General features: G+C 44.2%; 1 protein-coding gene across 4 annotated transcripts; it reads left to right on the top strand.

Moving 5' to 3' along the window:
* The first annotated feature begins 152 nt into the window (after nucleotides 1–152).
* LOC125633540 (uncharacterized) lies at nucleotides 153–26,780 on the top strand. 4 transcript variants are annotated; one of them, XR_012667788.1, is made up of 4 exons: nucleotides 153–805; nucleotides 14,614–14,688; nucleotides 25,143–25,527; nucleotides 26,108–26,780. XR_012667788.1 is itself a non-coding variant. In XM_075127189.1 (4 exons), exons 2-4 carry the CDS (start codon nucleotides 24,996–24,998, stop codon nucleotides 26,617–26,619), a joined length of 948 nt encoding a protein of 315 aa, XP_074983290.1. In that variant the 5' UTR covers nucleotides 161–805; nucleotides 24,958–24,995; the 3' UTR covers nucleotides 26,620–26,780. The 4 variants fall into 4 exon arrangements, 2 of the variants coding, with proteins under 2 accessions (XP_048698919.1, XP_074983290.1); XM_075127189.1 differs by lacking the exon at nucleotides 14,614–14,688 and adding an exon at nucleotides 24,958–25,046 and having other exon boundaries at nucleotides 161–805; XM_048842962.2 differs by lacking the exon at nucleotides 14,614–14,688 and having other exon boundaries at nucleotides 157–805; nucleotides 24,958–25,527.

Here is a 26,780-nt window from a genome sequence, read left to right as displayed (position 1 = left end):
CACCTCCCACACAGAGAAAGGCTGTCTCGCAGCCAATCACGTAGCAGTTTTCATCAAGGCCAAAGTGGGGAGGGGGTTCTGGGGTGAGCGGGGTGGGGTGGCTGGAGGAAGAAGCAGGATATAAACCAAGGGTTAGGGACACCCACCCTATAGGGGAGGTAGGAGGGATGGGGAGGGAGCAAGCAGAAGAGGGGGCAGGGTGGCAGCTGTTGGGGCTCAGTGTTTATGAGGGGAGTACTGTACAGACACTGTGAGAGAAGAGGCCTAGAAGTGTTTGGCGGAAGTGGGGTATAAGGGTTTGGGTTACAAAGGATGATGCTTTGGGGGAGAGGAGGGGGAAGAAGGAGGCTTTTGCCGGGGAGTTGAAAGCAGTAATGGTTTGTTCACAAGGGTTGCAAATGCCTTTCTTAGTGGAAGCAGAATGGATTATTGAATGACTGGTGGTAACAGCAGCAATATCTATGAAAGGAGTATAGATATGTGTGCCTCTGGAAGAGGGCGGAGAGAGGGGTGAAGGTTTTGCATTTAAGAAGGGAGGCTAGATACATTTCCTTGTGGGAGGAGGAAAAATGTAGGGCGGAAATAATAATAGTGTAGGTATAGTTGGTGATCTCAGGGAGAGAAGTGATTAATCAATTCCTGGAGCAACAAAGTGAAGAGAGCAGCTATTTAGGCAGCTTGGGTTTATGTGAATCGTCAGAGAGCAGGTTAAGATTCCAGTTGCATCTGAGCTGAAGTCTCTACAGAGTCTGCTATTTTTGGTAGCAATGTGGAGCAGCAACAAAAGAGGAAGCCTGGTGGGAGAGTAAGTGTTCAGAACCTTCAGTTAATGTAATGTATAAAATGGTAGGTAGGGAGACATGAAATGATTGACTAAAATTCCTTGTGTGTATTGTGTGCCCTGGTAACTTTGTTAGATGTGTACATGGCCTCAATGGCTTGGGGTGGGGGTTTCCTTGGTTTCCACTCAATGCCTACCTATTGCCAGATCCTGTTTAGCAACTCTTCCATCCTGGCAATGTACATCTCCCTTTTCCAAATTCTCACTTGTATTATCTTTTGCTAAATATAGCAATATATTATCTGTCTTGTTCCAGTGTTTCAGGCATACACTTTTTTAAATAATCACTACTTGTCATGGCTGGTATTCAACAGGGGACTTTAGACCAGAAACTGGTGAAATGAGTTACATTTATTTTTCTTTTTTATAAGATATGCATATCCTGTGGAAATGGTAGCAATAAGAGGAAAATCATTTGCTGTCTCCAAAGTTACTCCCTTAAGACTGTGGCCTCAATCCTGCAAGCACAAATGCTTTAGTATAAACACTTGAGTTATTTCTGTTTACTCAGGTCCTGATCATGCAAAGCTTTCAACTATTTGTCTGAGCATCAGTAACAAACACTTGTTAACTATGCCAAGTGTAAGCAAATAGTGAAGACTAAAAACATGCTAGGCTGAAGGTAAACTTGTTCTACGTGAACAAATGGAGATCGCATAGGCTTTAGGAAACAACAGTTTTTCTAAAAAACTCAAATCTGAATTCAAAGAATTTTTCTCTTGGTGTGTTTCGGGTTTAGCCTAATGGTAAAATTTAACTTAACATCTTTTTCTGACAACAAGATGCCATCTATTGAGTAGTATACTGTGGCCTGTACCATTTTGTTGCTTTGAGAAGTGGTCAACAAATCAGTATAGTTTTTCCTCTTGCCTAAAAAGAGCATTCTAACTCTGTCCCTTCCACTGAAAGCGGAGAGATGAGAAGTAAATGACGTTATTTTATTTGTAGAAAGATAACTTTATTTGTAGGAAGAGAAAATAACTTTCACTCAGAATTATTGCCAATATCTTATTTGGGTCTAGTCCACTTTGTCCATTCCAAAAAGGGTCTGAGTGCCTGCCTGATTATAATTACACTGTTCTCAGAAGAAAAAATTCTTTGTGACAAAACTGCTTTCATTTAGACCTTGATCTAGTCTGCAGAATTTTACCAAATTTAAATCTTGGTTGTAAGGCTTCTGAGAAATTTTTTAAATGCTCTTCTTTAAATCATTTGAATACTCTTGCTTTCATAATCACTTGGTTCTAAAACTCAAATGACACTAAGGTACAAACATGACTTCTGCAAACTTGCAAATCTTTAAATACAATATTGTAATTTTATATATGTACTTCTTATCTAACTGCTTTTTCCTTTAAACCTAGCTCTAATCTGTGAAGTCTTAGTGTCCCAGGTTATTATTTAAAATTCTTCACTACCAGTATTCTCCTTTACTTTTAGTGCATTGGTTTTAAGTAGGCCCTACCATATTCTTGGCCATGAAAAACACATTACCAACTGTGAAATCTGGTCTCTCTCTGTGAAATCTAGTCTTTTTTGTGTGCTTTTACCCTATACTATGCTGATTTCACACAGGAGACCAGCGTTTCTCAAATTGGGGTTCTGACCCAAAAGGGAGTTGCAGGGGAGTTGCAAGGTTATTTTAAGGGGGTCACAGTATTGCCAACCTTACTTCTGCACTGCCTTCAGAGTTGGGCACCCGGAGAATGGCAGCTGCTGACCAAGGGCCTAGCCCTGCAGGCAGCAGCGCAGAAGTAAGGGTGGCAATATCATTCCATGCCATCGTTACTTCTGCGCTGCTGCTGGCGGCAGCTCTGCCTTCAGAGCTGGGCTCTCGGCCAGCAGCTGCAGCTCTCTGGCCTCCCAGCTCTGCTGGCAGTTCCACTGCTAGCACCAGCGCAGAAGTAAGGGTAGCAGTACTGCAAACCCCCCTACAATAACCTTGCGTCACCCCACAACTCCTTTTTGAGGCAGGACCCCTACAATTACAACACCATGAAATTTCAGATTTAAATATCTGAAATCATGATATTTACATTTTAAAAAATCCTATATCCGTGAAATTGACCAGAATGGACTGTGAATTTGGTAGGGCCCTAGTTTTAACATATGGACATGAGCAGCTGAAAGGCAGTCTTCAGATCTATGATCTAATTTTGCCAGAACTAAATCAATTTGTCTGAAGCTTCAAATTCATAGGCTACCATAGAACTTTACTGAAAAAGCTTAGAGGCAAATCAGGGTGACCGGATACTTTTTTCAAATGAGGATCTCAAATATTGATGATGTGTTGGTTCAGGTTGAAACTGGAGCCTTTGACTAGTATTGGGGGTACCTGACAAAAATTAGTGATAAGCCATTCCAGTATACATTACGGCCTCTCTGAATTTTTGTTATAAGCAGTTTCCCTGTGTGTGTGTGTGTGTAGTTTGTGGAACCAAGTGGTTTGGTTTGGTTTGGTGGTGAGGAGAATGAGAACTGAATGGGGGAGTGAATTGTGCTAGAGAATCACATTCTGGGAGGGGGATAAAACAAGCTTGTACAGAAACTCATGTTGCCAAGAAATTTTTACACTTTATAAGGTACCTAAATTAATTCCTGGCCAAAAAAAAAAAAACCTTAACATCAAATTAAGATAGTAAACATTCATCAGTGACTTAAAGGAAAAAAGAATAAGAATACTGTAGTTTCTCCAGAATAACAGTAAAGCTTAGGCTGAATTTTTTTGTTTAAAGATCACATTTTTAACACACCCAAACATTAGAAAGCTTGGAAAACTACAGTTAATTTAACCAAAATAACCTTAACTATAGCTGTATCTCTTCTAATAACAAAACCTGGAATCTACCCTGTCCTCCAGCAGTGGCCATCTTTATTGCATCTGTGGCTCTGAAAACTGAGATGTGATCTTAAACCAGTTTTGTTGAGAGATTGATCATACCTATTGTAGCATTAAACCAAAGTGAACCTGTCTTTGCGTGGGTTTAGTTACCTCCCGTGGCTTTCTTGCAGTCACTGGAAAAATACTTTTATTATTGTATTACAGTAACATCTAGAGACCCCCAACTGACTATACTAACTGCTGTAAAAACACATAGGCCATATCTATGCTAAAAGTGCTTCACCAGTATAAGTATATTAGTATATTTTATGGGCAAAGCATTTCTAGGCTATGTCTAAGCTATAGAGTTTGTGTTGGCGTAGCTATGCCAGCATAGCTCCCTAGTGTGGCCACTGACCCAAGGAGTTTTTCTGTTGGGGTAGGAGCACCACCTCCCCAAACGATAGTACTTTTCTGTCAGTGTACCTGCATTTATACTGGGGTTTTTATCAGAATAGCTATGTCAGTCAGGGGTGTGGCTTTTTCCCCCCATGCCCTTGACTAGTGAAACTTGTATATCAGCATAGCTATAAGTGTGGCTGCAGCTATACCAGCAAACATATGCTTTTGATTGTATAGCTTATTCTGGCCCCCCCTGCTCTCATGTGAAATTAGCTGTACTGGCAAAAGCATACTTTGTTAGCATAATTGTGTCTACACTAGGAGCTTGTGACTGGCATAGCTGTACCAGCAAAAATTCTAACTCATTGCACCCCCGACTGACATAGCTATGCTGGAGAATGTTTGTAATGTTTCAGAGGAACAGCCGTGTTAGTCTGTATTCGCAAAAAGAAAAGGAGTACTTGTGGCACCTTAGAGACTAACCAATTTATTTGAGCATGAGCTTTCGTGAGCTACAGCTCACTTCATCAATGATGAAGTGAGCTGATGAAGTGATGAAGTGAGCTGTAGCTCACGAAAGCTCATGCTCAAATAAATTGGTTAGTCTCTAAGGTGCCACAAGTACTCCTAATGTTTGTAATGTAGACCTGTCCCTAGTAAGATGGTCCTTGCCCCCAAACTGCTTAGTCCAAATAGGCAATGCAGAAAAAGGGTGGGAAAGGAAATGTCCACCAAAGTGACCACAATCAAGGCAGTCATTTGAAACCACTTCCCCCAAAACGCAAAGGATTTAAAATGGAAATACATATTTTTTTAAACTTGTGATAGTGCTCAGAATGTGCTTGGTGCGATCTAAACACATAGTAAGCGATAGCGGCTGCTGCAAATTTCTTTATGCAGAAAGGGATACAGTAGACCAGCAGAGCATGAGGGTTCATGGCTGAAATGCTTGTTAATTCAATGTCTTTTTTTTTCTTTTGTTTATATTATCAACATTTAATTATAGGGTACTGGGGTGACTTGTTTTACAAAAACCACCAAACAGCCTTCAAATAGTGGCTATTTTGCTACAACTATTGACTTTAGCTGGATTTGAACCAGTGATGTATCAATACCCAATCCTTGTGTAGCATTTTTCATCAGTAGCAGAGGGGCTGCCTTTCTAAGTTGCCGGGGGGTGCTTGACCCCTGCCCCCACTCCACCCCCTTCCCCAAGCATGCCCCACCCTTGCTCCTCCTCCTCCTCCCCCTGGCACCTCCTGCACACCGCTGAACAGGTGATCTGAAGCCGGTGGGTGGTGCTGGGAGGGAGAGGGAGGAGCAGGAGCTTATGGGGAGGCTGCCGGCAGGAAGGAGGTGTTGGGGGGGAGGAGCTGATGGGGGGAGGGGCTGCCAGTGGGTGCTAAGTACCCACTATTTTTTTTCCGTGGGTGCTCCAGCTCGGGAACACCCACAGAGTCAGCTCCTATGATCAGTAGCTCTCAAAGTGCTTTACAGAGGAAGTCAGTATCATCATCTCAATGTTACAACTGAGATCCAGAGAGGTGAAATGACTTTCCCAATATTCCTGTGGCAGAGTCAGGAATAGAATCCAGGTGTCCTGAGTCCCAATCCAGTCCTTTATCCATGAAGCCATACTGCCTAGTATGAAAGATTGTCATTTCCAACATTGTTCTGAGCCATTCAGTCATCTTGACTAGAAATCTTCTATCAAGAGGATCTTTGGGCTGAGTGAACATGGGCTACTGAATTATTTTTTCACCCTCAAAGTGCATCTTCCAGGGACAGCTAAGATCATCCTTTCCTTTATATTGCGAGTTATATTTAGAATTAGCTGAATCCTGTGCCTCTGGAAAAGTAGTACTTCACTCTTTATATGCAGTTGTGTTGGTTTGTCTTTGCTTTGGCAACTCCTTTCCCCAGTTGCCTCTTATGTTCATGAAAGGAAAAGAACTTTTGATCTCAGGCAGTACATGTAAACCTTTCCACTCCTGCCAAACAAAATTTTTACAAAATATTATTTCTGTAGTTTACCTTAAAACCTATCTATTTTCCTAAAACTTTGCAAGTCAGTTTTTACCTGATGTTGGAGTGTAGTCTTTAGGGGAGTCTTCTGCTGTTACTGCGTGCTCTTGGCTTCTGAAATAAGAAAAAAAGAGGAAAAAACCCCTCAAACACATTGTTAAACAAATGGTGTGTGTTCATATGAACATCATACAACAAAATCTGGTTTCGCTTCTTAGATTCTGCCCTAAGAAAAGATAAGTAGAAGTCTAAAGAATAATAATATTTTTTTAAAAAGTATATTTATAAAGGACTTCCTAGACCAACTGCAAAAAAGTAACAAATCTTGATGGAAATGATTGCTGAACTTAATTTGGAATCAAAACTACACTTTTAATCATTTTTTACAATCCCAATAGCATCACTGGGATTCAAAGCTGTTTTGGGAGTGAGTATTGTCTCTAACGAATCCATAAGAGGGGGATGGGGACAAGGACACAAGGTAGGATACTGAAGGCTCTTCCATCAGACTACTCCTAAAATAAATTCAAGAACTAACCAGACATTTTCTCTTGCCACTCTCACAACTGTCACAGAGCCTTCCAGTTCCAACGTTCCATCTTTCTTGCATAAAGAATCAAAATAACACTTGAAAACGAAAGCATAAGAGAGGAACAAAATAAAACAGGTTGCTTGGGGAGGAACGCAATGTTTGGAAATACTCATATTTGTGCTGCTGGTCCTGTCTAACTCGGAAGAAATTTTGTACTGGAGCTATGCTGCCACAAGGCTATATGAGTCTGCAAGACAGTAGGGAGAGACAGAAGTCACTGTACAGACAATCCTGCAAAGCTACATCAAAACTACAGTAGCATTAGTGAATCTTATTATGTTCATGAGATTTGAGAGGTCTATCCCCCCTGCTTTTGTCAGGAGTGGGGGCAAACTCCACACTCCCTCACCAGAAGAAGCTAGCGAAAATCTGTAAGGGGAACACCATCTCCCCAGACCCCCCTTCCACAGGCTTTCCTATGGCTAGGAATTATTTTTGACTTGTTTTCCCCCAACCTGTCAAGACTGGCTTGTATACCTCACTATAATATGAGGAGTAGAGTCTAATGTGTCTGCTGTTAGAGCACAGTACGTGTTACAAAGAAGAAGCTAGGCAAGTTATCTTTACGCTTGAATGGTCTAAACCACAAGTGAGCTTTGTAAACTAGTACACTGCTTATCATAACATGCAAGAGCAGAGGGATGATCTTGTGATTAGCTGCAGAATCCACAGAGTGGCCTTTCCTTTGATACCTCAAGTGGACAGAACCACTTTTTTAAAGATGTCTGACTTGTGTAAAATGTAGCTGGCGTATCTGTTTCTAGTCTCTGAAGACTGGAAGTCTCTGTAAAACATCTCACTCCAGAGAGGCTGATATAAGAAATCCATCATGAAACAGTTCCTGATCTCTTGATCAGTGGAATCGGCCCTTGATAAAAGCACCTGATCCCAAGTGTTGTGCCGTCTATGATCATAGCTTTCATTCCTCAATCCTTACTATTTTCCCTACTTTATCTTTTTAAAACTAATCATGACAATCCGTATTTATGTGCTAACAATTGGGGGGACGGGTTGCATTTGTTGAACTAATGACAATTAGGTTTAACTGTGGTTTTATTTTTAAATCTCTGTCCCACCACACCACTAGTTTCTCAACAAAGAACTAGCTTTGTATGGACACCATTCATTGCTTGTTGTTAATGTGTGTTCAGCAGTGGGACTCCAATTTGCAAGCTGATCTGTGCAGGCAGACTGTTTGTTTGCATAGATCACCTGAAGTATCATGGCCTAAGAGTATATTCTACTCCTGGGGAAATTCTACGCCATTGCACATGTTCATAATTCATGTGCCATGCATATTTTTAATTTTTTCTGCAGAAAACAGCTTCTGCTGGAAAGTTGTAGCAGTTCCACCTTTTGCCCACCAGAGGGCGGTGTGGTGCTAAACAGAGCAGCTGCCACAAGTTTTCAAAGATAATGTCCAATGGCTCTGCAATCACATCAGTCAACTCCCTCAGATGCATTAGATCCGGACCTATGGACTTGTGCATGTCCAGCTTTTCTAAATAGCCCTTAACCTGTTCTTTCACCATAGAGGGCTGCTCACCTCCTCCCCATACTGTGTTGTCCAGTGCAGCAGTCTGGGAGCTGATCTTGTCTGTGAAGACTGAGGCAAAAAAAGCATTGTGTACTTCAGCTTTTTCCACATCATCTGTCACTATGTTGCCTCCCCCATGCAGTCAGGGTCCCTTCTTCTTGTTGCAAACATACCTGTAGAAACCCTTCTTGTTACCCTTCACATCCCTTGCTAGCTGCAACTCCAATCGTCCCTTGGCCTTTCTGATTACACCCCTGCATGGTCTAGCAATATTTTATACTCCTCCCTAGTCATCAGTCCAAATTTCCACTTCTTGTAAGATTCCTTTTTGAGTTTAAGCTCACCAGAGATTTCACTGTTAAGTCAAGTTGGTCACCTACCATATTTGCTATTTTTTTCTGCACATCAGGATGGTTTGTTCCTGTGCCCTCAATAAGGCTTCTTTAAAATACAGCCAGCTCTCCTGGACTCCTTTGCTCCTCATATTAGCCTCCCAGAGGATCCTGCCCATCAGTTCCCTAAGGGAATCTAAGTCTGCTTTTCTGAAGTCCAGGGTCCGTATTTTGCTACTCTCCTTTCTTCCTTTTGTGAGGATCCTGAACTCAACCATCTCATGGTCACTGCTGTCTAGGTTGCCACCCACTTCTACTTCCCCTACCAATTCTTCCCTGTTTGTAAGCAGCAGGTCAAGAGGAGCATGGTCCCTAATTGATTCCTGCAGCACTTGTACCAGGAAGTTGTCCCCAACGCTTTCCAAAAACTTCCTGGATTGTCTGTGCATGGCTGTATTGCTCTCCCAATAGATTGAAGTCCCCCATTAGAACTAGGGCCTGTGATCTGGAAACTTCAGTTAGTTGTCCGAAGAAAGCCTTGTCTACCTCATCCTCCTGATCTGGTGGTCTATAGCACACGCCCACCATGACATTACCCTTATTGCTCTTGCCTCTAAACTTAACCCAAAGACTCTCAACAGGTTTTCTCCAGTTTCATACTGGAGCTCTGAGGAATCATACCACTCTTACATACAATGCAATTCTTCCACCTTTCCTCCTATACCTGTTCTTCCTGAACAGTTTATGCCCATCCATGACAGTGCTCCAGTCATGTGAACTGCCCCACCAAGTTTCTGTTTGTTCAATCTCATCATCATTCCTTGATTTTGCCAGGGCTTCTAATTCTTCCTGCTTGTTTCCCAGGCTTCTTGTGTTCGTGTACATGCACCTAAAATAACTAGCCGATTGCCCTACTTTCTCAGTATGAATCAGGAGGCTTCCCACCTTGTACCCTCCTCCTTGTGTTTCCTCACAGTATCCCACTTACCTCTGGGCTTATCCCCCGGTGAACCTAGTTTAAAGCCCTCATAAGGGCAAGTGGGGAAGGACACAATGGGGCAGGGGTTGAGTGGAAGTGGAGGCACAGGGCCACATGGGGATGAGGAGGGGTGCAAGGCCACAGGGGAGAAGTGGGTGGCTGAGTGGGGGCACAGAGACACATGGGGAGGGGGGTGCAGGGCTACATGGAGATGAGGGGAGGGGGCTGGCTGAGGGGATGCAAGGCCATATGGGGATGGGGAGAATGTGAGTCCAAGTGGGGGTGCAAGGACACATGGGGACAGGGGCAGATGTGCCTGACTGAATGGGAGAGGCTAGGGGTCAGCCAGAGTCTACATGGGGGAAGCTCCCCAAAAAACCCTATACTGTACTTTTTTCCCCACCCATACCCAACAACCAACCAAATTCACATCCAGGTTCCTTCCCAGCAATTACTTCCCTCTCCCTCAGCTCTTCTGTTACCCCTGACTCCCCCAAGCCTTTACAGTGCTTCTGAAGGATGTAGGAAATACAGTTCTGTATTGTAGTTTAAATGAATTACTCAGTTCTGTATTAATATGCCTAGTAAGAAGTCTATTTGTCAAAAAAAAAATTGTTGTCTGTATTGTTTCAGGCATACTTGCTGACAGGTATTTTTAAACAAATGACCAAAAATAATTGCAACTGGTGTGATTATATTGTTGTTTTGACAAATAAAATATGCAGAATTTTGCAGAATTTTAAAATATTGTGTACAGAATTTTTAAATTTTTGGTGCAGAATTCCCCCAGGAGTAGTAATCTCAGATAATCTCAACTGAGAAGGCAGTCCATTCCTCTGAGCTCAAGAAGCAAAATACCCTATTTGGAAAGAAAAGAAATGGGAAGGATATAAAATAAAGCGACTTATCAAGGAACCTTAGATTACTGTCTTATTTGTATTCCAATCTCATTGCTCTGGTGTAAGTCAACGTGTGACTTTTACATTAGAAGATAATTCCTTATGCTTGCACTCATGAATTTGAGCTGTTCTCATTTTACAAAAAGAAGCTATAAGGGAAAAAAAGGCTATTAGTATAAGGAGGTTTGAATGAAGATTTTAATGCTATCAAGGGTGCAAACATGTCTATTAGAGAAGATTGTCTTTAATGTCCTGAGGTAGGAGAGAATACACTATCCATAATATGCTTTGCACGTCCGGAGAATTTATGAAAGCCATGTGATGACACCAGACAGCATTCTGTCATCAATCACCATTTTAATTAAAACTTATTTAATCCAAACTGTAAATTTGGGGCACAAAAAATCTGAAATCTAGGATGAATGGTGCAAGAGCTAGAGAATGTCATCTAATTTCATGCAACTGCAGGCACCTGTGTTATGAAACCAGCCTTCTTCTATCTTCTCAGGAAAAACTGTTGAAATTGAGGATAAAAGATAAGAATACAAAGCTAAAACTAGTTGTAAACTTAAAAAATGAAAAAGTGGTGATTTTTTTGTTTGTGCACGGTTGGTTTGTTTTTTAATGCACCACAATTAGTATTGTGAAGACTTTTCCTGGGTGTTTTAATCATCTTATTCTGATGGGATATGTCAAGGGGAGTCTTTTGGTTGATGTTAGTGGGAGTTGGATTAGGCCTATGGCCCCTGAAGTCAATGAAAATGCTCCTGTTAACTTGAAAGGGAGTTGGATCAGTCCTGTGTTAATTGCTGGTTTAAAAGGATGCGACTTCCTGGCCGTGCACATAGTCACGGATGCTGAAAAAAGAACCCTTTTATATTCAATGGCAAAATGACTACTTCACTGCAGAGTTAAGGTAGGGTGGTGGTATGTCGTCCCTTTGCAGAATGTTGAGTTGAGCAAGGTTCAAACTTCTGAAGACTAAGAAATGCACAGTTATGGTTGCCCATGCAACCTTACCTCTGTCCTCTTTCAGCTATGCCCCCTTACTACCTTTACTCTGCCAGCTCCACAGCTTCTGAAATGTTCAAACTCTTCACCTCCTTTTACAACCCATTCAGTCTCATCCACAGCACTATTCATCTAACACTATTAAATGATAAAAAAGGGGGGGGAGGGAGACTACCCATGCCAATGAGAATTATTTGCATACACTTCTATGGGTGTTAGTGTGCTAGGTTTCAGTGCTCCAGTTGTGCTAAAATGCTGTGGAGTGTTGCTCTACCATTTTTGGCAGGAGTCAGAAAGGTGTTCCAGTAATTCTGATTGAGTTACCATTTCTTCTTCCAGAACAGGGAACGAGGTCAGGACCCTGACCTGACTCCCTACTTTATCAAGAGAGATGGTAGCTCAGTAACATGGGCAGCCCATACTGTGGGGCAGCAGCTGATCTCCTCATGCTAGCTCCTCCATCTCTTCCTTTCCAGACTGGGCAGCCAGAGTTGTGGGGAGTCTGGACTCAGCTCAGCTTCCATCTTTCATAAGAAGATAAGAATGGCCATACTGGGTCAGACTAAAGGTCCATCCAGCCCCATATCCTGTCTGCTGACAGTGGCCAATGCCAGGTGCCCCAGAGGGAGTGAACCAAATAGGTAATGATCAAGTGATCTCTCTCCTGCCATCCATTTCCACTCTTCTGATAAACAGAGGCTAGGGACACCACTCCTTACCCATCCTGGCTAATAACCATTAATGGACTTAACCTCCATGAATTTATCTAGTTCCCTTTTAAACCCTGTTATAGTCCTAGCCTTCACAACCTCCTCAGACAAGGAGTTCCACAGGTTGACTGTGCACTGTGTGAAGAAGAACTTCCTTTTATTTGTTTTAAACCTGCTGCCCATTAATTTCATTTGGTGGCCCCAAGTTCTTATATTATGGTAACAAGTAAATAACTTTTCCTTATTCACTTTCTCCACACCACTCCTGATTTTATATACCTCTATTATATCCCCCCTTAGTCTCCTCTTTTCCAAGCTGAAAAGTCCTAGTCTTTAATCTCTCACACCCTGCACCCTTTCCCTTCACACTGCACTCATACTAGGATCTGCACCTCCAAGTACAGATTGTCATTTGGTAGTAATGAGAAGACATTTAGGCAGTTGTACATATCACATCCTATGCTTTGCGTACAGAGCGAGCCAGTATGCAAACCAATTAGCTGGGTTCCACCAGCCTTGATTCAACCTATTCCCTGACCTCTTCACTGCATTCCCCACTACAACAAGCCCTCCTCCAACTCATGTCCCTAATGTCTTCACTCCTTGCTATACAAACATTTCTGTTGCTATTACTTCCCCCTTTTCTCTAACCCCACTTGTGCAATTTCTGGATTGTATTTCAGAAGGAGGGGAGGGGGGAGTTTTTAGAAGGTCTGGTGAGAGAAATCACAGACAGCGTTTCTTCCAAAATACTGACCGTTTTATGACTGAGAGAAAGATCCTCTGTCCAATAGATACCTCCTTACTCTGCCCATCTCCAAGGTGTCAGCATGGGAGTGTCAAACCTCTGTAGATGAGCAGGGGTCCTGATGCACATATCTGGGCATAGAGCAGGGCTTAGATACTACTGGGGAGAAGGGAGCCCCTCCTAGCTCCTTTGCTCAGACCTTCCTCACAACTTGGCTCATGTGAGGGGGGCAGGGAGGAGGGGTCAGATCATTACAGATGACCAGAGAACCCCTGGAGGCTGGTACACATGTGGGGGCAGGGAGTGGGCCTCAGGGACCCCCCAGAGCCCAGATTACATAGGGGAAATAGGAAGAAGGGCTCAGACACCCTCCCACACACCAATAGGCAAGCGCCCTCCAATACTGGCTCACAGGGGGGGGTAGGGATGGGGGTCACACCTCTGTAGATGAGCTTGGATGGGGGCAGATTATGACACAAATGGAAGGGGAAAGTGGGCCTGACAGGCACCCCTGCCTCTATTCTCCCCCAGGCCTCCATCATTCAGCCTCACATCCCTCTTCCCAGTGTCCCACCGCTGTAATCCCCCTGTTTCCCATGCCTCCCTCATCTGAGCCCACAACCTCTTTCTCTGCTCCATAACTCCAGTCCCCTCATTGCAGCCCCAAACCCCTCTCTTCCTATTCCCCGACTTCTCTGCCTCCTAATGCCCCTCCTAGGAAGCATTCATGTATGTAAATTCCCCCCAAAATAAAATTGCCACCCAGAGCTCAGGAATTGCAGCAATCTCAGCCACTCAGTCCAAAACTCCTTTTGTCTTAGGTGGGGGCCAGTGATTAGCTTATCCTTAGTTATGTTAATTGAATGGGGAGTTCACAGCCATCAATCCCAATGAAGTCTGTGATTCTGTGTGAAGTCTGTGAATCCTTGGTACCTCTCAACTTAATAATGAAATACAGTAGAAGAAAATTGGGTATGGGGAGGCTATAACTCATGAACCCCTTGGTCAAGTGACCCCAAATCAGGATCACTAACACCACCCTGTGCCTCCCCCATGAGGCACATCACATTTCAAAGCAATCTGAGTAACCATTCAGATTTTAGAGCACTGACGAGTCAAATTTTAAAGCATATAAAATACTGGGAATGGCATTTTTCTGTTTTGGTGCTTGTACAGTGGAAAAGATATACATTTCTTAAATACTATTCTCAATTTGGGTCTCCAAAAGTTTTAGTGGGTGCCATGCACCACTACCTTAGGTAAAATTTGACAGGTTGAAACCATTTTTACCTGCATCACCCACAGCAATAGTTTGGTATATAGCTCTATTCACAAAAACAAACCAACCACCTACAAACGTTTTGAAAAATGGCTGTGTTGTGGGGATTATATCTCCAGAACCTCTAGCTCAAATGATCTAAAATTTGGATCACTAACCCTGTGTTGTACCCAGTTGAGGCACAGCAAATTTCAGAGGAATCCAACTGAGAATGTCCATTTTAGAGGACTTAGAAGAGTCAATCTGCCTGAATGCAGTACAAGGCTGTCATAAACATACAGCTAAGAGTATCATAAAATCCCTCCTTACTTGTAAAGAATTAAGAAGCTCAGGTAACCTGGTTGGTATCTGACCAACAGGACCAATAAGGGGAGAAGATACTTTCAAATCTGTGGGGGAAGGTTTTTGCTTTGTTCTTTTTTGTTGGGTCTCTCCAGGTCAGTGAGGAATCAGGACGGGGAAAATACATCTCCCAAAGCCCTACTGGAACTAAGCACTAGATTACAAAAATTGTAAGTAAAGCAAGGAAATGCATTCGTTTATCTTTTGTTTTAGCTTGTGAATTTTCCGTGTGCTAGAGGGAGGTTTATCCCTGGTTTTTGTAACTTTTAAGTTTTGCCTAGAGGGAAATCCTCTGTGTTTTGAATCTGATTGTCCTGTAAAATTACCTTCCATCCTGATTTTACAGAGGTGCTTCTTTTACTTTTTTTTTCTTCTTCTTTATAATAAAGTTCTGTTTTTTAAGAATCTGATTGGGTTTTTAGTGTCCTACAAACCCAAGGGTCTGGTTTGTGCTCACCTTGTTTTTTTTTCAAGCCTCCCCAGGAAAGGGGGTGTAGGCTTGGGGGGATATATTGTGGGAATAGGAACTCCAAGTGGTCCTTTCCCTGATTCTTTGTCTAAATCACTTGGCGGTGGCAGGATACCTCAGTCCAAGGACAAATAGAGATTTGTGCCTTGGGGAAATTTTTAACCTAAGCTGGTAGAAATAAGCTTAGGGAGTCTTTCATGTAACTTATCACCCCACACAGGAATCCATACAGGGCATCATCAAGCAATTACAACCTATACTTGATGGGGACCGCATCCTGAAAGAAATCTTTCCTGAATTCCCTCTCCTGGCCTTCAAACAATTCCCCAATCACACCAAGCTCATCATCAGAAGTTAGCCCCCCACAGACCAGGACACATCAATTCAAAGTGGCACCAGACCCTGCCATAACAGATGCAAGACCTGTAGGCGTATCTTCACTGCTACAATGATTAATACCCCTCACAATACTCTTTGTGACATCCATGGGTCCACACATGCCTATCACAACATGGTGAACCTAATTCCGTACACCAAATGCCCCCATAACAACTATGTGGGTGACACCAGACAAACACTACACTCTTGAGTGAACTCACAGAAAAATGATAAAAGATAAAAACACCCTATCACCCAGCAGCAAACACTTTTCACAAAGGGGATCACTCCATCGCTGACTTCTCAGTCCTTATCCTCAAAGGAAACCTGCATGATGCTTTCAAAAGATGAGCCTGGGAACTTAAATTCATAACACTGCTATACAGTAAAAATCATAGACTCAACAAAGACGGTGGTTTTATGGCTCATTACAACAGTTTGCAACCTACTAACTTCCTTTGTCTTATTACTGAAGATGTAAATTGGCCACTTCATTTTAGGAGGTAGCCCACAACATATCTTAACCCCTTATGCTTAACAATCTGTCCCACCTTGTTTTTCGCTGACAGTCTGGTTATCTTTTCCAGTCTTTCTAGACCTGAAGAAGAGCTCTCTGAAGATCAAAACTTCTCTTTTATTCCAACAGAAGTGGGTCCAGTAAAATATCATTTGGCATTTGGGGGAGGGATAGTTCAGTGGTTTGAGCATTGGCCTGCTAAACCCAGGGTTGTGAGTTCAATCCTTGAGGGGGCCATTTAGGGATCTGGGGCAAAAATTGGGGATTGGTCCTGCTTCAAGCAGGGGGTTGGACTAAATGACCTCCTGAGGTCCCTTCCAACCCTAACCTTCTATGATTCTATGATCTTTTCCCATTTTGTCCCTCATATCTTGGGACCAATGGGCTACAATAACACTGCAAACACATAAGAAAAATGTGGGTTACCTAGTAGATCTCTTATAAATTAATTTGTTCTCTGTAACATCACTCAAGTAGGGTCTTTCATACCCTACAGTTATTCATGCAATTGGAATTTTGCCTGAGTAGGGAATGCAGTGCAAGTCTATTATTTGTGGTTGTTGAAGGGGCTTCCATAACATTCTTGTGTGTAAATGAACCCAGGATCAAACAAAACTATTGTCCATAATAGGATTGTACTTCTAGTACAGGGATGGGCAAACTAAAGCCAGCGGGCCTGGTCTGACATGCCAGCGGTTTTAAGCCAGCCCTCAAGCTCCTACTGGGGAGCAGGATCTGGGGTTTGCTCCGCTCCGGCACTCCAGCAGGGGAGCAGGGTCAGGGGCCGCTCCATGTGGCTTGCGGAAGCAGCCGCATGGCCCCACTCCAGGGAGCAGGGTTGGGGGCCGCTCCACGTGGCCCCCCTCTGGCTCCTACGTACTCCAATGGCCCCCTCTGGCGCTCCAACATGCTGCTGCTTCCGGCAGCTGCTTGAGGTAAGTGTCGCACGGAGCCTGAAGCCCTGAACCTCTCCCCACACCCCAATCCCCTGCCTCAGCCCTGATCCCTCTCCTGCCCTCCGAACCCCTTGATCCCAGCCCGGAGCACCCTCCTGCACCCCAAACCCCCCATTCCCAGCCCCACCCCAGAGCCCACATCCCCCGCCGGAGCCTGCACCCCAACCCCCTGCCCCAGCCCTGAACCTCCTCCCGCCCTCCGCACCCCTTGGTCCTAGCCCAGAGCACCCTCCTATATGCCAAACTCCTCATCCCTAGCCCGCACCTCTAGAGAGAGTAACCCCACCCCTGCACCCTACTCCCCCACCCCAACCTGAAAAACAGTGATCCCTTTGGAAAACTTCAGTTTCATCTCCAGAACAAATACAATGTCAGACTGCAAAAAAAAATTGATGTTTACCACAATACTGTCATCACTATACTCCTCTACCGCTGCAATATGTGGACTGCTTATCAGCACCACATAAAATGCTTGGACCAAGTCCAACTACAATGTCTAAGGTGGATACTTGGCATTAAATAGCAAGGTTTTGCTCTAAACACAGAGGTCCTTGATTTCTGCAACATCACAGGCATTGAAGATTTATATCTCAGATTTTGTGGTCATGTGGTCTGTATGTCTGACAGTAGAATATCAAAGTCTCTTCTCAGAGAATTGCAGGCTCGAACTTGTTTTAGAGGTAGACCAAGAAAATGTTACAAAGATACTCTCAAGGCCAACCTCCAGTCTTGCAGTGTTTCAGAGTAACAGCCGTGTTCGTCTGTATTCGCAAAAAGAAAAGGAGTACTTGTGGCACCTTAGAGACTAACCAATTTATTTGAGCATGAGCTTTCGTGAGCTACAGCTCACTTCATCGGATGCGTACCGTGGAAACTGCAGCAGACTTTATATACACACAGAGAATATGAAACAATACCTCCTCCCACCCCACTGTCCTGCTGGTAATAGTCTTGCAGTGTTAACCTCAACACCTGGGAGCTCTTATCCCATCATAAGACTTAATGACAACAGCTCTGCCATCTCAGATTGAAAAACTTTGAGAGCTCTTGAGGATTGATGTGATCAAGTGGAAATGTGCAAGGCATAAAGCTAAAAGCAGTCCACATTCTGCTACAATTGCTTTCACCTGTCTGAAATTGGTCTTTGGTCTCATCTCAGGACCCACAATAAGTGACTGTAGCTCATCCATTAAATTCAACAGGAGACTCCATCACCATCAGTATGTGTGTATATTATAGGTGGAACTTGTAGCACTTCCTGTTATAAGGCCTTTTAACTTTAACCATCTAGGCTGAAATCTTCCATATTGCTTCAGCCTGAATTTATTTTGGAAACTTTCAGACAAAATGGTTCTGCCTTTTCTGAGACCAAAGCTAAGAAAAAGTCTATTGCTTTGCCCATTGTAAAAATTTCTGTTGATCTTTTGGAGAAGCTGTCATCAGGCCCAAAGCTTTGAAGACAGGGCTTGAAATTTGGCAGGGGGAGGTGGCATTTGTGTCAGGGATGTGCAAAAAGCCATCCCCAGGAAAATCCAAACAAATGTGACTAAGTTATAAGCTTTTGGAAAAAATGCAGTTTGCACATGCTCAGTAGAGCTGCCTCAGATTTTAGTAGCTAAATTCCCAAGATTCTCTCCATACCGGTCATGCACCAACCTCGTGCTGAGCAGGTCTCCTTCTGTAACTGCATCTCCATGTTGCTGTAGGCTGGGCTGGGGCCAGACTCTGGAACTGAGAGCAAAGAGACTCACTCCTGTGTTCTCAGTGCTGCCTCCCACCCCAGTGGGTCCAGGCAGTGTAGACTGGGAGTTCCCAGGCAAGAAGACTGGGAACTGGTGGGGGGAGGAGGGGGGAGACATCTAACAAGAGGAGCTGAGTATGAGGGAAGAATTGGGATTGGCTTAGTGAAGAGAGTGGATGAGGATTCCAGACAGGGAGACTCAGACACTATGATTAGGTGTGCCCAGGAAGGGAGATTTGGATTGGGAACCAGTGGAGAAGGGGAATGTAGGTGTGGCAACAGAGCAACTGTAAGCCCTATGGGCAGGGAGAGAGACCAACTGGACAAGGAACCAGGAAAGGTGGGGGGAAATGGAACTGGCTGGCTAGGAGACTGGGGACAAGGAGCTGATAAATTATTTAGAATCTGGCCTCCTTATATTGTAGGTTAATTTAATTTAATTTGTGGACAATATCTACTACTCCTGGGGGAATTCTGCACCACTGTGCAATGCAGAATTTTGCAGAAATTAACGTGCATACAGAATTTCCTTTCCCCTGTAGAAATGAGCTGCTGTGCTGCTGGCTGTCATTTGACCTGGCAGAGCCTATCTCACACAGAAGACACTGTCGGGAAGGGGGAGGGAGCTAGAGGGTTCCTGGCAGCTGCAGTTCCCAGGATGCCCTGAGGGAAGGAGATGGCAGTGCGCAGGAAACTCCATGCAAGCCTGGGACCAAGCATCAGGCTGTTTCTCCCTCTGGATCCCTGGGCTCTGTGTGGGAGAGGGGTGGCTGTCTGGGCTGGGTCGGGTGACCAGATGTCCTGATTTTATAGGGACAGTCCTGATATTTGGGACTTTGTTTTATATAGGCACCTATTACTCTCCACCCCCGTCCCAATTTTTCACACTTGCAGTCTGGTCACTCTAGGGCTGGGGGTGGGTGGGGCAGCTGGGCTCAGGGTAGAGACGGTGCAGGTGTCTGGGCCAGGGGAGCTCCATGGCTGGACTCTGGGGGAGAGGAGGTATCTGGGCCGGGGCCCCCAAAACTAGGCTATGGGGGGGTTGGGTTTATTGCCTGGGGGGTGCACCATGGCTGCGCTCTGTGGGGAGGGGTTATGGGTGTCTGGCCCCCTTAGCTGGGCTCTGGGGTGATGGGGGGAAAGGGGCAAAGAAACAGGAATTGGGTTGTCATAAGCAATATTTATGTGGCTTTCCCCCTGATGAACAATCAATATATAGAAAATTTTAGCATATAAAAAAGCTGTCATTACATAAAGCATAAATAAGTTATTTAATGTTCAGGAACTTTGGGTTGATGAGTGAATAGTTTGCATTGAGCTACAATCATACTGTATTTTCCACTCCATGCATCTATTCACTCATCAACCCAAAGTTCCTGAACATTAAATAACTTATTTATGCTTTATGTAATGACAGCTTTTTTATATGCTAAGATTTTCTATATATTGATTGTTCATCGGGGGAAAGCCACATAAATATTGCTATTACATAAAATAATTCAAAGCTAAGTCTCTAAAGCCAAAGAAGGACTGAAAGAGTATTCACCTAGATTGCATCTAGCCTGCAGTCTTCCAATCTGTTTATAAGAATCATCTCCCCTACTTACAGGTTCACAACCGTAAAATAGAGAATATGGAAATCTTGTTGCCTGATACAAGGACAGGATCAATATGTTCTAGTGACAGGTTTCAGAGTAACAGCCGTGTTAGTGTGTATTCGCAAAAAGGAAAGGAGTACTTGTGGCACCTTAGAGACTAACCAATTTATTTGAGCATAAGCTTCCTTGAGCTATAGCTCACTTCATCAGATGCATTGGATGCATGTTCTAGTGATATTGGATTGAAGGGAAGGAAATAAAGCTCTTGGCAAAGCACCTATACCTCTCATGGAAAAAGTTTCAGAGTTAGTCAAATCTCCCCTCCTGCAGTCTTATGCTAGATTCAGTCTTATGCTAGATATCAAGATAAATATTATTAATCACAGCAGGTATGACGTGTTTAAAGAATGAACTTAAAATAACAATAAAGAAAATAAGTGATCTGATCCATCAGATTGCATCTAGCCTGCAGTTTTTAAAACAAGTTGCCACATATTTCCTAATTGCAACCCACATGGGAGCTTTTCCAGGAGCACCAGAAGAGTGATGTGAAATCAATACTGGCATTGGAAAATTCATCACAGCTTTACCATTGGCCATCTCACTGTCAGAGTATCTCTAATGTTATAGTCAATGGGGGGAAAAAACAAAACTATAGCCTTGACTATGATGGAGATCAAGAGAAAATATTTGACTTTTGGGGTAAACAGAAAGCACAGAGAGGAAAGACCTATTTCATAGGAGCCAGGTGCAGCTAAAGGGAGTGCCCTATTGCCTCACACCACATTGGACCTGCCAGAGGGATGCATCAGCTCATGATAGCCTGTCCACTCAGCTATGTAGACTAGTGCTCAACTAACTTTCTATTAGGAGCCCCAAACTGGTCCTAGTAAGCAGTCTAAAAAGTCACCAGGAGGTGGCAGCAGCACCTGCTGAAGCAGGTAAAAGAGCAGGTTCCCCAAGGAGGGTCATATTAGAGCCACATGGACTACTAGAGCCTCAGGGTGACAAAGAAGGTAGAATCATAGAATATCAGGGTTGGAAGGGGGTCATCTAGTCCAAGCCCCTGCTCAAAAGCAGGACCCATCCCCAATTAAATCATCCCAGCCAGGGCTTTGTCAAGCCTGGCCTTAAAAAAAACTTCTAAGGAAGGAGATTCCACCACCTCCCTAGGCAACGCATTCCAGTGTTTCACCACCCTCCTAGTGAAAAAGTTTTTCCTAATATCCAACCTAAACCTCCCCCACTGCAACTTGAGACCATTACTCCTTCTTCTGTCATCAGCTACCAGTGAGAACAGTCTAGATCCATCCTCTTTGGAACCCCCTTTCAGGTAGTTGAAAGCAGCTATCAAATCCCACCTCATTCTTCTTTTCCGCAGACTAAACAATCCCAGTTCCCTCAGCCTCTCCTCATAAGTCATGTGTTCCAGTCCCCTAATCATTTTTGTTGCCCTCCGCTGGACTCTTTCCAATTTTTCCACATCCTTCTTGTAGTGTGGGGCCCAAAACTGGACACAGTACTCCAGATGAGGCCTCACCAATGTCGAATAGAGGGGAACATCCCTCGATCTGCTGGCAATGCCCCTACTTATACATCCCAAAATGCCATTGGCCTTCTTGGCAACAAGGGCACACTGCTGACTCCTATCCAGCTTCTCGTCCACTGTCACCCTTAGGTCCTTTTCTGCAGAACTGCTGCCGAGCCATTCGGTCCCTAGTCTGTAGCGGTGCATGGGATTCTTTCATCCTAAGTGCAGGACTCTGCACTTGTCCTTGTTGAACCTCATCAGATTTCTTTTGGCCCAATCCTCTAATTTGTCTAGGGCCCTCTGTATCCTATCCCTACCCTCCAGCGTATCTACCTCTCCTCCCAGTTTAGTGTCATCTGCAAACTTGCTGAGAGTGCAATCCACACCATCCTCCAGATCATTTATGAAGATATTGAAAAAACCAGCCCGAGGACCGACCCTTGGGGCACTCCACTTGATACTGGCTGCCAACTAGACATGGAGCCATTGATCACTACCCGTTGAGCCTGACAATCTAGCCAACTTTCTATCCGCCTTATAGTGCATTCATCCAGCCCATACTTCTTTAACTTGCTGGCAAGAATACTGTGGGAGACCGTGTCAAAAGCTTTGCTAAAGTCAAGGAACAACACGTCCACCGCTTTCCCCTCACCCACAGAGCCAGTTATCTCGTCATAGAAGGTAATTAAATTAGTCAGGCATGACTTGCCCTTGGTGAATCCATGCTGGCTGTTCCTGATCACTTTCCTCTCATGCAAGTGCTTCAGGATTGATTCCTTGAGGACCTGCTCCATGATTTTTCCAGGGACTGAGGTGAGTCTGACTGGCCTGTAGTTCCCAGGATCCTCCTTCTTATCTTTTTTAAAGATGGGCACTACATTAGCCTTTTTCCAGTCATCCAGGACTTCCCCGGATCGCCATGAGTTTTCAAAGATAATGGCCAATGGCTCTGCAATCACATCCGCCAACTCCTTTAGCACTCTTGGATGCAGCGCATCCGGCCCCATGGACTTGTGCTCGTCCAGCATTTCTAAATAGTCCCGAACCACTTCTTTCTCCATAGAGGGCTGGTCACCTCCTCCCCATGCTGTGCTGCCCAGTGCAGTAGTCTCGGAGCTGATCTTGTTCATGAAGACAGGAGCAAAAAAAGCATTGAGTACATTTAGCTTTTTCCACATCCTCTGTCACTAGGTTGCCTCCCTCATTCAGTAAGGGGTCCACACTTTCCTTGACTTTCTTCTTGTTGCTAACATACCTGAAGAAACCCTTCTTCTTACTCTTAACATCTCTTGCTAGCTGCAACTCCAGGTGTGATTTGGCCTTCCTGATTTCACTCCTGCATCCCCGAGCAATATTTTTATACTCATCCCTGGTCATTTGTCCAATCTTCCACTTCTTGTAAGCTTCTTTTTTGTGTTCAAGATCAGCAAGGATTTCACTGTTAAGCCAAGCTGGTCGCCTGCCGTATTTACTATTCTTTCTACACATCGGGATGGTTTGTCCCTGTAACCTCAATAAGGATTCTTTAATATACAGCCAGCTCTCCTGGACTCCTTTCCCCCTCATGTTATTCTCCCAGGGGATCCTGCCCATCAGTTCCCTGAGGGAGTCAGAGTCTGCTTTTCTGAAGTCCAGGGTCAGTATTCTGCTGCTCTCCTTTCTTCCCTGTGTCAGGATCCTGAACTCGACCATCTCATGTCACTTCCTCCCAGGTTCCCATCCACTTTTGCTTCCCCTACTAATTCTTCCCGGTTTGTGAGCAGCAGGTCAAGAAGAGCTCTGCTGCTAGTTGGTTCCTCCAGCACTTGCACCAGGAAATTGTCCCCTACCCTTTGCAAAAACAGGTATTTTCACTGTTATAGATTGCTTCACTCTATTATGCCCAGATCTCAAAAATCTATGCAAAAACTCATTCATGTGAGGCTATAATTCATGTTCATTGGGGTGTACAACATGCACCCTTCCAAAAGAGCCTGATTCTGTATGGTACTGAGTGCCTTCAACTCCCATGAAATCAGTTTTCAAAATGATGAAATGCAGAAGAAGTGTGGAAGGTATATAAGTTGCATCATGCCTGGAAACAGAGAGGAATGAAGCCACATATCAGATTTATTTCTTATTTTATGTTTTTAATAAAAGCACAAGAAAGCAATACAACAGACATACACAAAATAATACGTAGTACTCTCCTTGAGGCTGTATGTATGTTCAAAACTATTGATCTTCTGGAAATGAGATATTATATTTATAATTTATGAAAGAATAAAAATATAGTTACCAAAATTTGCTATATTTGGTCTAGGAGAATAAGTAAAGCAGAAGTTCACTGATATTCCCTAAATAAAGCAGAAGACACGTCTAGTCCTTTATTTCCTTAAGAAACAGTAGGTGGCCGCAGCAGTGAAGCGAGACTATAAAAGCTGGGATGTGGTGGTCTTTCAAGAAAGTCAGATCCCATCATTATCATTATTTTATTATTTGCATCCAGAAGGCTCAATCAGGTTTGAAGTCATATTACGGTACTGCCAACTCCAAGCATTCAAAAATCATGAGTCAGACCTAAAAAATCCTGAGATTGTCTTTTAAATCTTACTCTTCTTATAATGTTTAAAATGCAAGCAAGAAAAATAAACAAAAAAACCATGAAGATTTCCAGTTCTAAAACTCTTGCAAAGGGGATGTTTTTTTACCAAAAAGGGAAGATTATCTTTTAACTAACTTGTTCCTAAGTTACAGTGAAATTGGTTAAAACAGTGCAGTTCCATGGACAGAGAAACATCAAATAAATCAGACACTCACAATAAAAGGAATTGGGTGAAGGGGTTATATTTGTTTTTACTATTTATATTGTTATGGTTGGAGTCACCAAGTGGTGCTTTTACACACAGTTTTACAAGATCTTAGCCCTGGTCTACACTAGGAGTTGAGGTCGAATTTAGCAGCGTTAAATCAATTTAACCCTGCACCCGTCCACACGATGAAGCCCTTTTTTCCGACTTAAAGGGCTCTTAAAATCGATTTCCTTACTCCACCCCCAACAAGGGGATTAGCGCTTAAATCGGCCTTGCCGGGTCGAATTTGGGGTACTGTGGACGCAATTAGACGGTATTGGCCTCTGGGAGCTATCCCAGAGTGCTCTATTGTGACCGCTCTGGACAGCACTCACAACTCAGATGCACTGGCCAGGTAGACAGGAAAAGGCCCGCAAACTTTTGAATTTCAATTTCCTGTTTGCATGGTCACCTGCAGCTTGCCACGCTGGCCAGAGCTCATCAGCAGAGGTGACCATGATGGAGTCCCAGAATCGCAAAAGAGTTCCAGCATGGACCGAATGGGAGGTACGGGATCTGATCACTGTATGGGGAGAGGAATCCGTGCTATCAGAACTCCGTTCCAGTTTTCGAAATGCCAAAATGTTTGTCAAAATCTCCCAGGGCATGAAGGACAGAGGCCACAACAGGGATCTGAAGCAATGCTGCGTGAAACTTAAGGAGCTGAGGCAAGCTGACCGGAAAACTGGAGAGGCAAACGGCCGCTCCGGGTCAGAGCCCCAAACATGCCGCTTCTATGATGAGCTGCATGCCATTTTAGGGGGTTCAGCCACCACTATCCCAGCCATGTTGTTTGACTCCTTCAATGGAGATGGAGGCAACACAGAAGCAGGTTTTGGGGACGAGGAAGATAGCTCACAGCAAGCAAGCAGAGAAACCGGTTTTCCCGACAGCCAGGAACTGTTTCTCACCCTGGACCTGGAGCCAGTACCCCCCGAACCCACCCAAGGCTGCCTCCTGGACCCGCCAGGTGGAGAAGGGACCTCTGGTGAGTGTACCTTTTAAAATACTATACATGGTTTAAAAGCAAGCATGTTTAATGATTAATTTGCCCTGGCATTTTCGGCTCTCCTGGATGTACTCCCAAAGCCTTTGCAAAAGGTTTCTGGGGAGGGCAGCCTTATTCCGTCCACCATGGTAGGACACTTTACCACACCAGGCCAGTAGCACGTACTCGGGAATCATTGTGGAATAAAGCATTGCAGTGTATGTTTGCTGGCGTTCAAACAACATCCGTTCTTTATCTCTCTGTGTTATCCTCAGGAGAGTGATATCATTCATGGTCACCTGGTTGAAATAGGGTGCTTTTCTTAAGGGGACATTCAGAGGTGCCCGTTCCTGCTGGGCTGTTTGCCTATGGCTGAACAGAAATGTTCCCCACTGTTAGCCACGGGGAGGATTGAGGGGCTAGCCACGTGGTGGGGGGAGGCAAAATGCGACCTTGGAACGAAAGCACATGTGCTGTGTATGTAATGTTAACAGCAAGGTTTACTGTGAAAGAGTCTAGCCATTGTTCTAGAAAATGTGTCTTTTTAAATACCACTGTCTCTTTATTTTTTCTCCACCAGCTGCATGTTTTTCAAGGATCACAGGATCTTCTCCTTCCCAGAGGCTAGTGAAGATTAGAAGGCGAAAAAAACACACTCGTGATGAAATGTTCTCTGAGCTCATGCTGTTCTCCCACACTGACAGAGCACAGATGAATGCGTGGAGGCAGACAATGCCAGAATGCAGGAAAGCACAAAATGACCGGGCAGAGAGGTGGCGGGCTGAAGAGAGTAAGTGGCAGGCTGAAGAAAGGGCTGAAGCTGAAAGGTGGCGGCAGCGTGATGAGAGGAGGCAGGATTCAATGCTGAGGCCACTGGAGGATCAAACCAATATGCTCCAGCGTATGATTGAGCTGCAGAAAAGGCAGCAGGAGCACAGACCGCCACTACAGCCCCTGTGTAACCAACCGCCCTCCTCCCCAAGTTCCATAGCCTCCTCACCCAGACGCTCAAGAACGCGGTGGGGGGCCTCCGGCCACTCCACCCCAGAGGATTGCCCAAGCAACAGAAGGCTGGCATTCAATAAGTTTTAAAGTTTTAAACTTTTAAAGTGCTGTTCAGCCTTGTCCTTCCCTCCTCCACCACCCTTCCTGGTGCTTCTCTCCTCCACCACCCCTCCTGGTCTACCTTGGTAGTTATCCCCCTATTTGTGTGATGAATGAATAAAGAATTCATGAATGTGAAGCAACAATGA

This window comes from Caretta caretta, chromosome 3 (assembly GCF_965140235.1).
Source record: "Caretta caretta isolate rCarCar2 chromosome 3, rCarCar1.hap1, whole genome shotgun sequence".
Lineage (NCBI taxonomy): Eukaryota > Metazoa > Chordata > Testudines > Cheloniidae > Caretta > Caretta caretta.
Note: the sequence above shows the minus strand (reverse complement) of the source record. Positions and strands in the feature narration are given on the sequence as shown.

Bases quoted from the DNA above. Each gene is read 5' to 3' on its own strand.
- LOC125633540 (XM_048842962.2), top strand. From the start codon at position 24,996: ATGATGGAGTCCCAGAATCGCAAAAGAGTTCCAGCATGGACCGAATGG. The intron at 25,528-26,107 runs GTGAGTGTACCT...TTTCTCCACCAG, and splicing joins AGGTGGAGAAGGGACCTCTG to CTGCATGTTTTTCAAGGATC.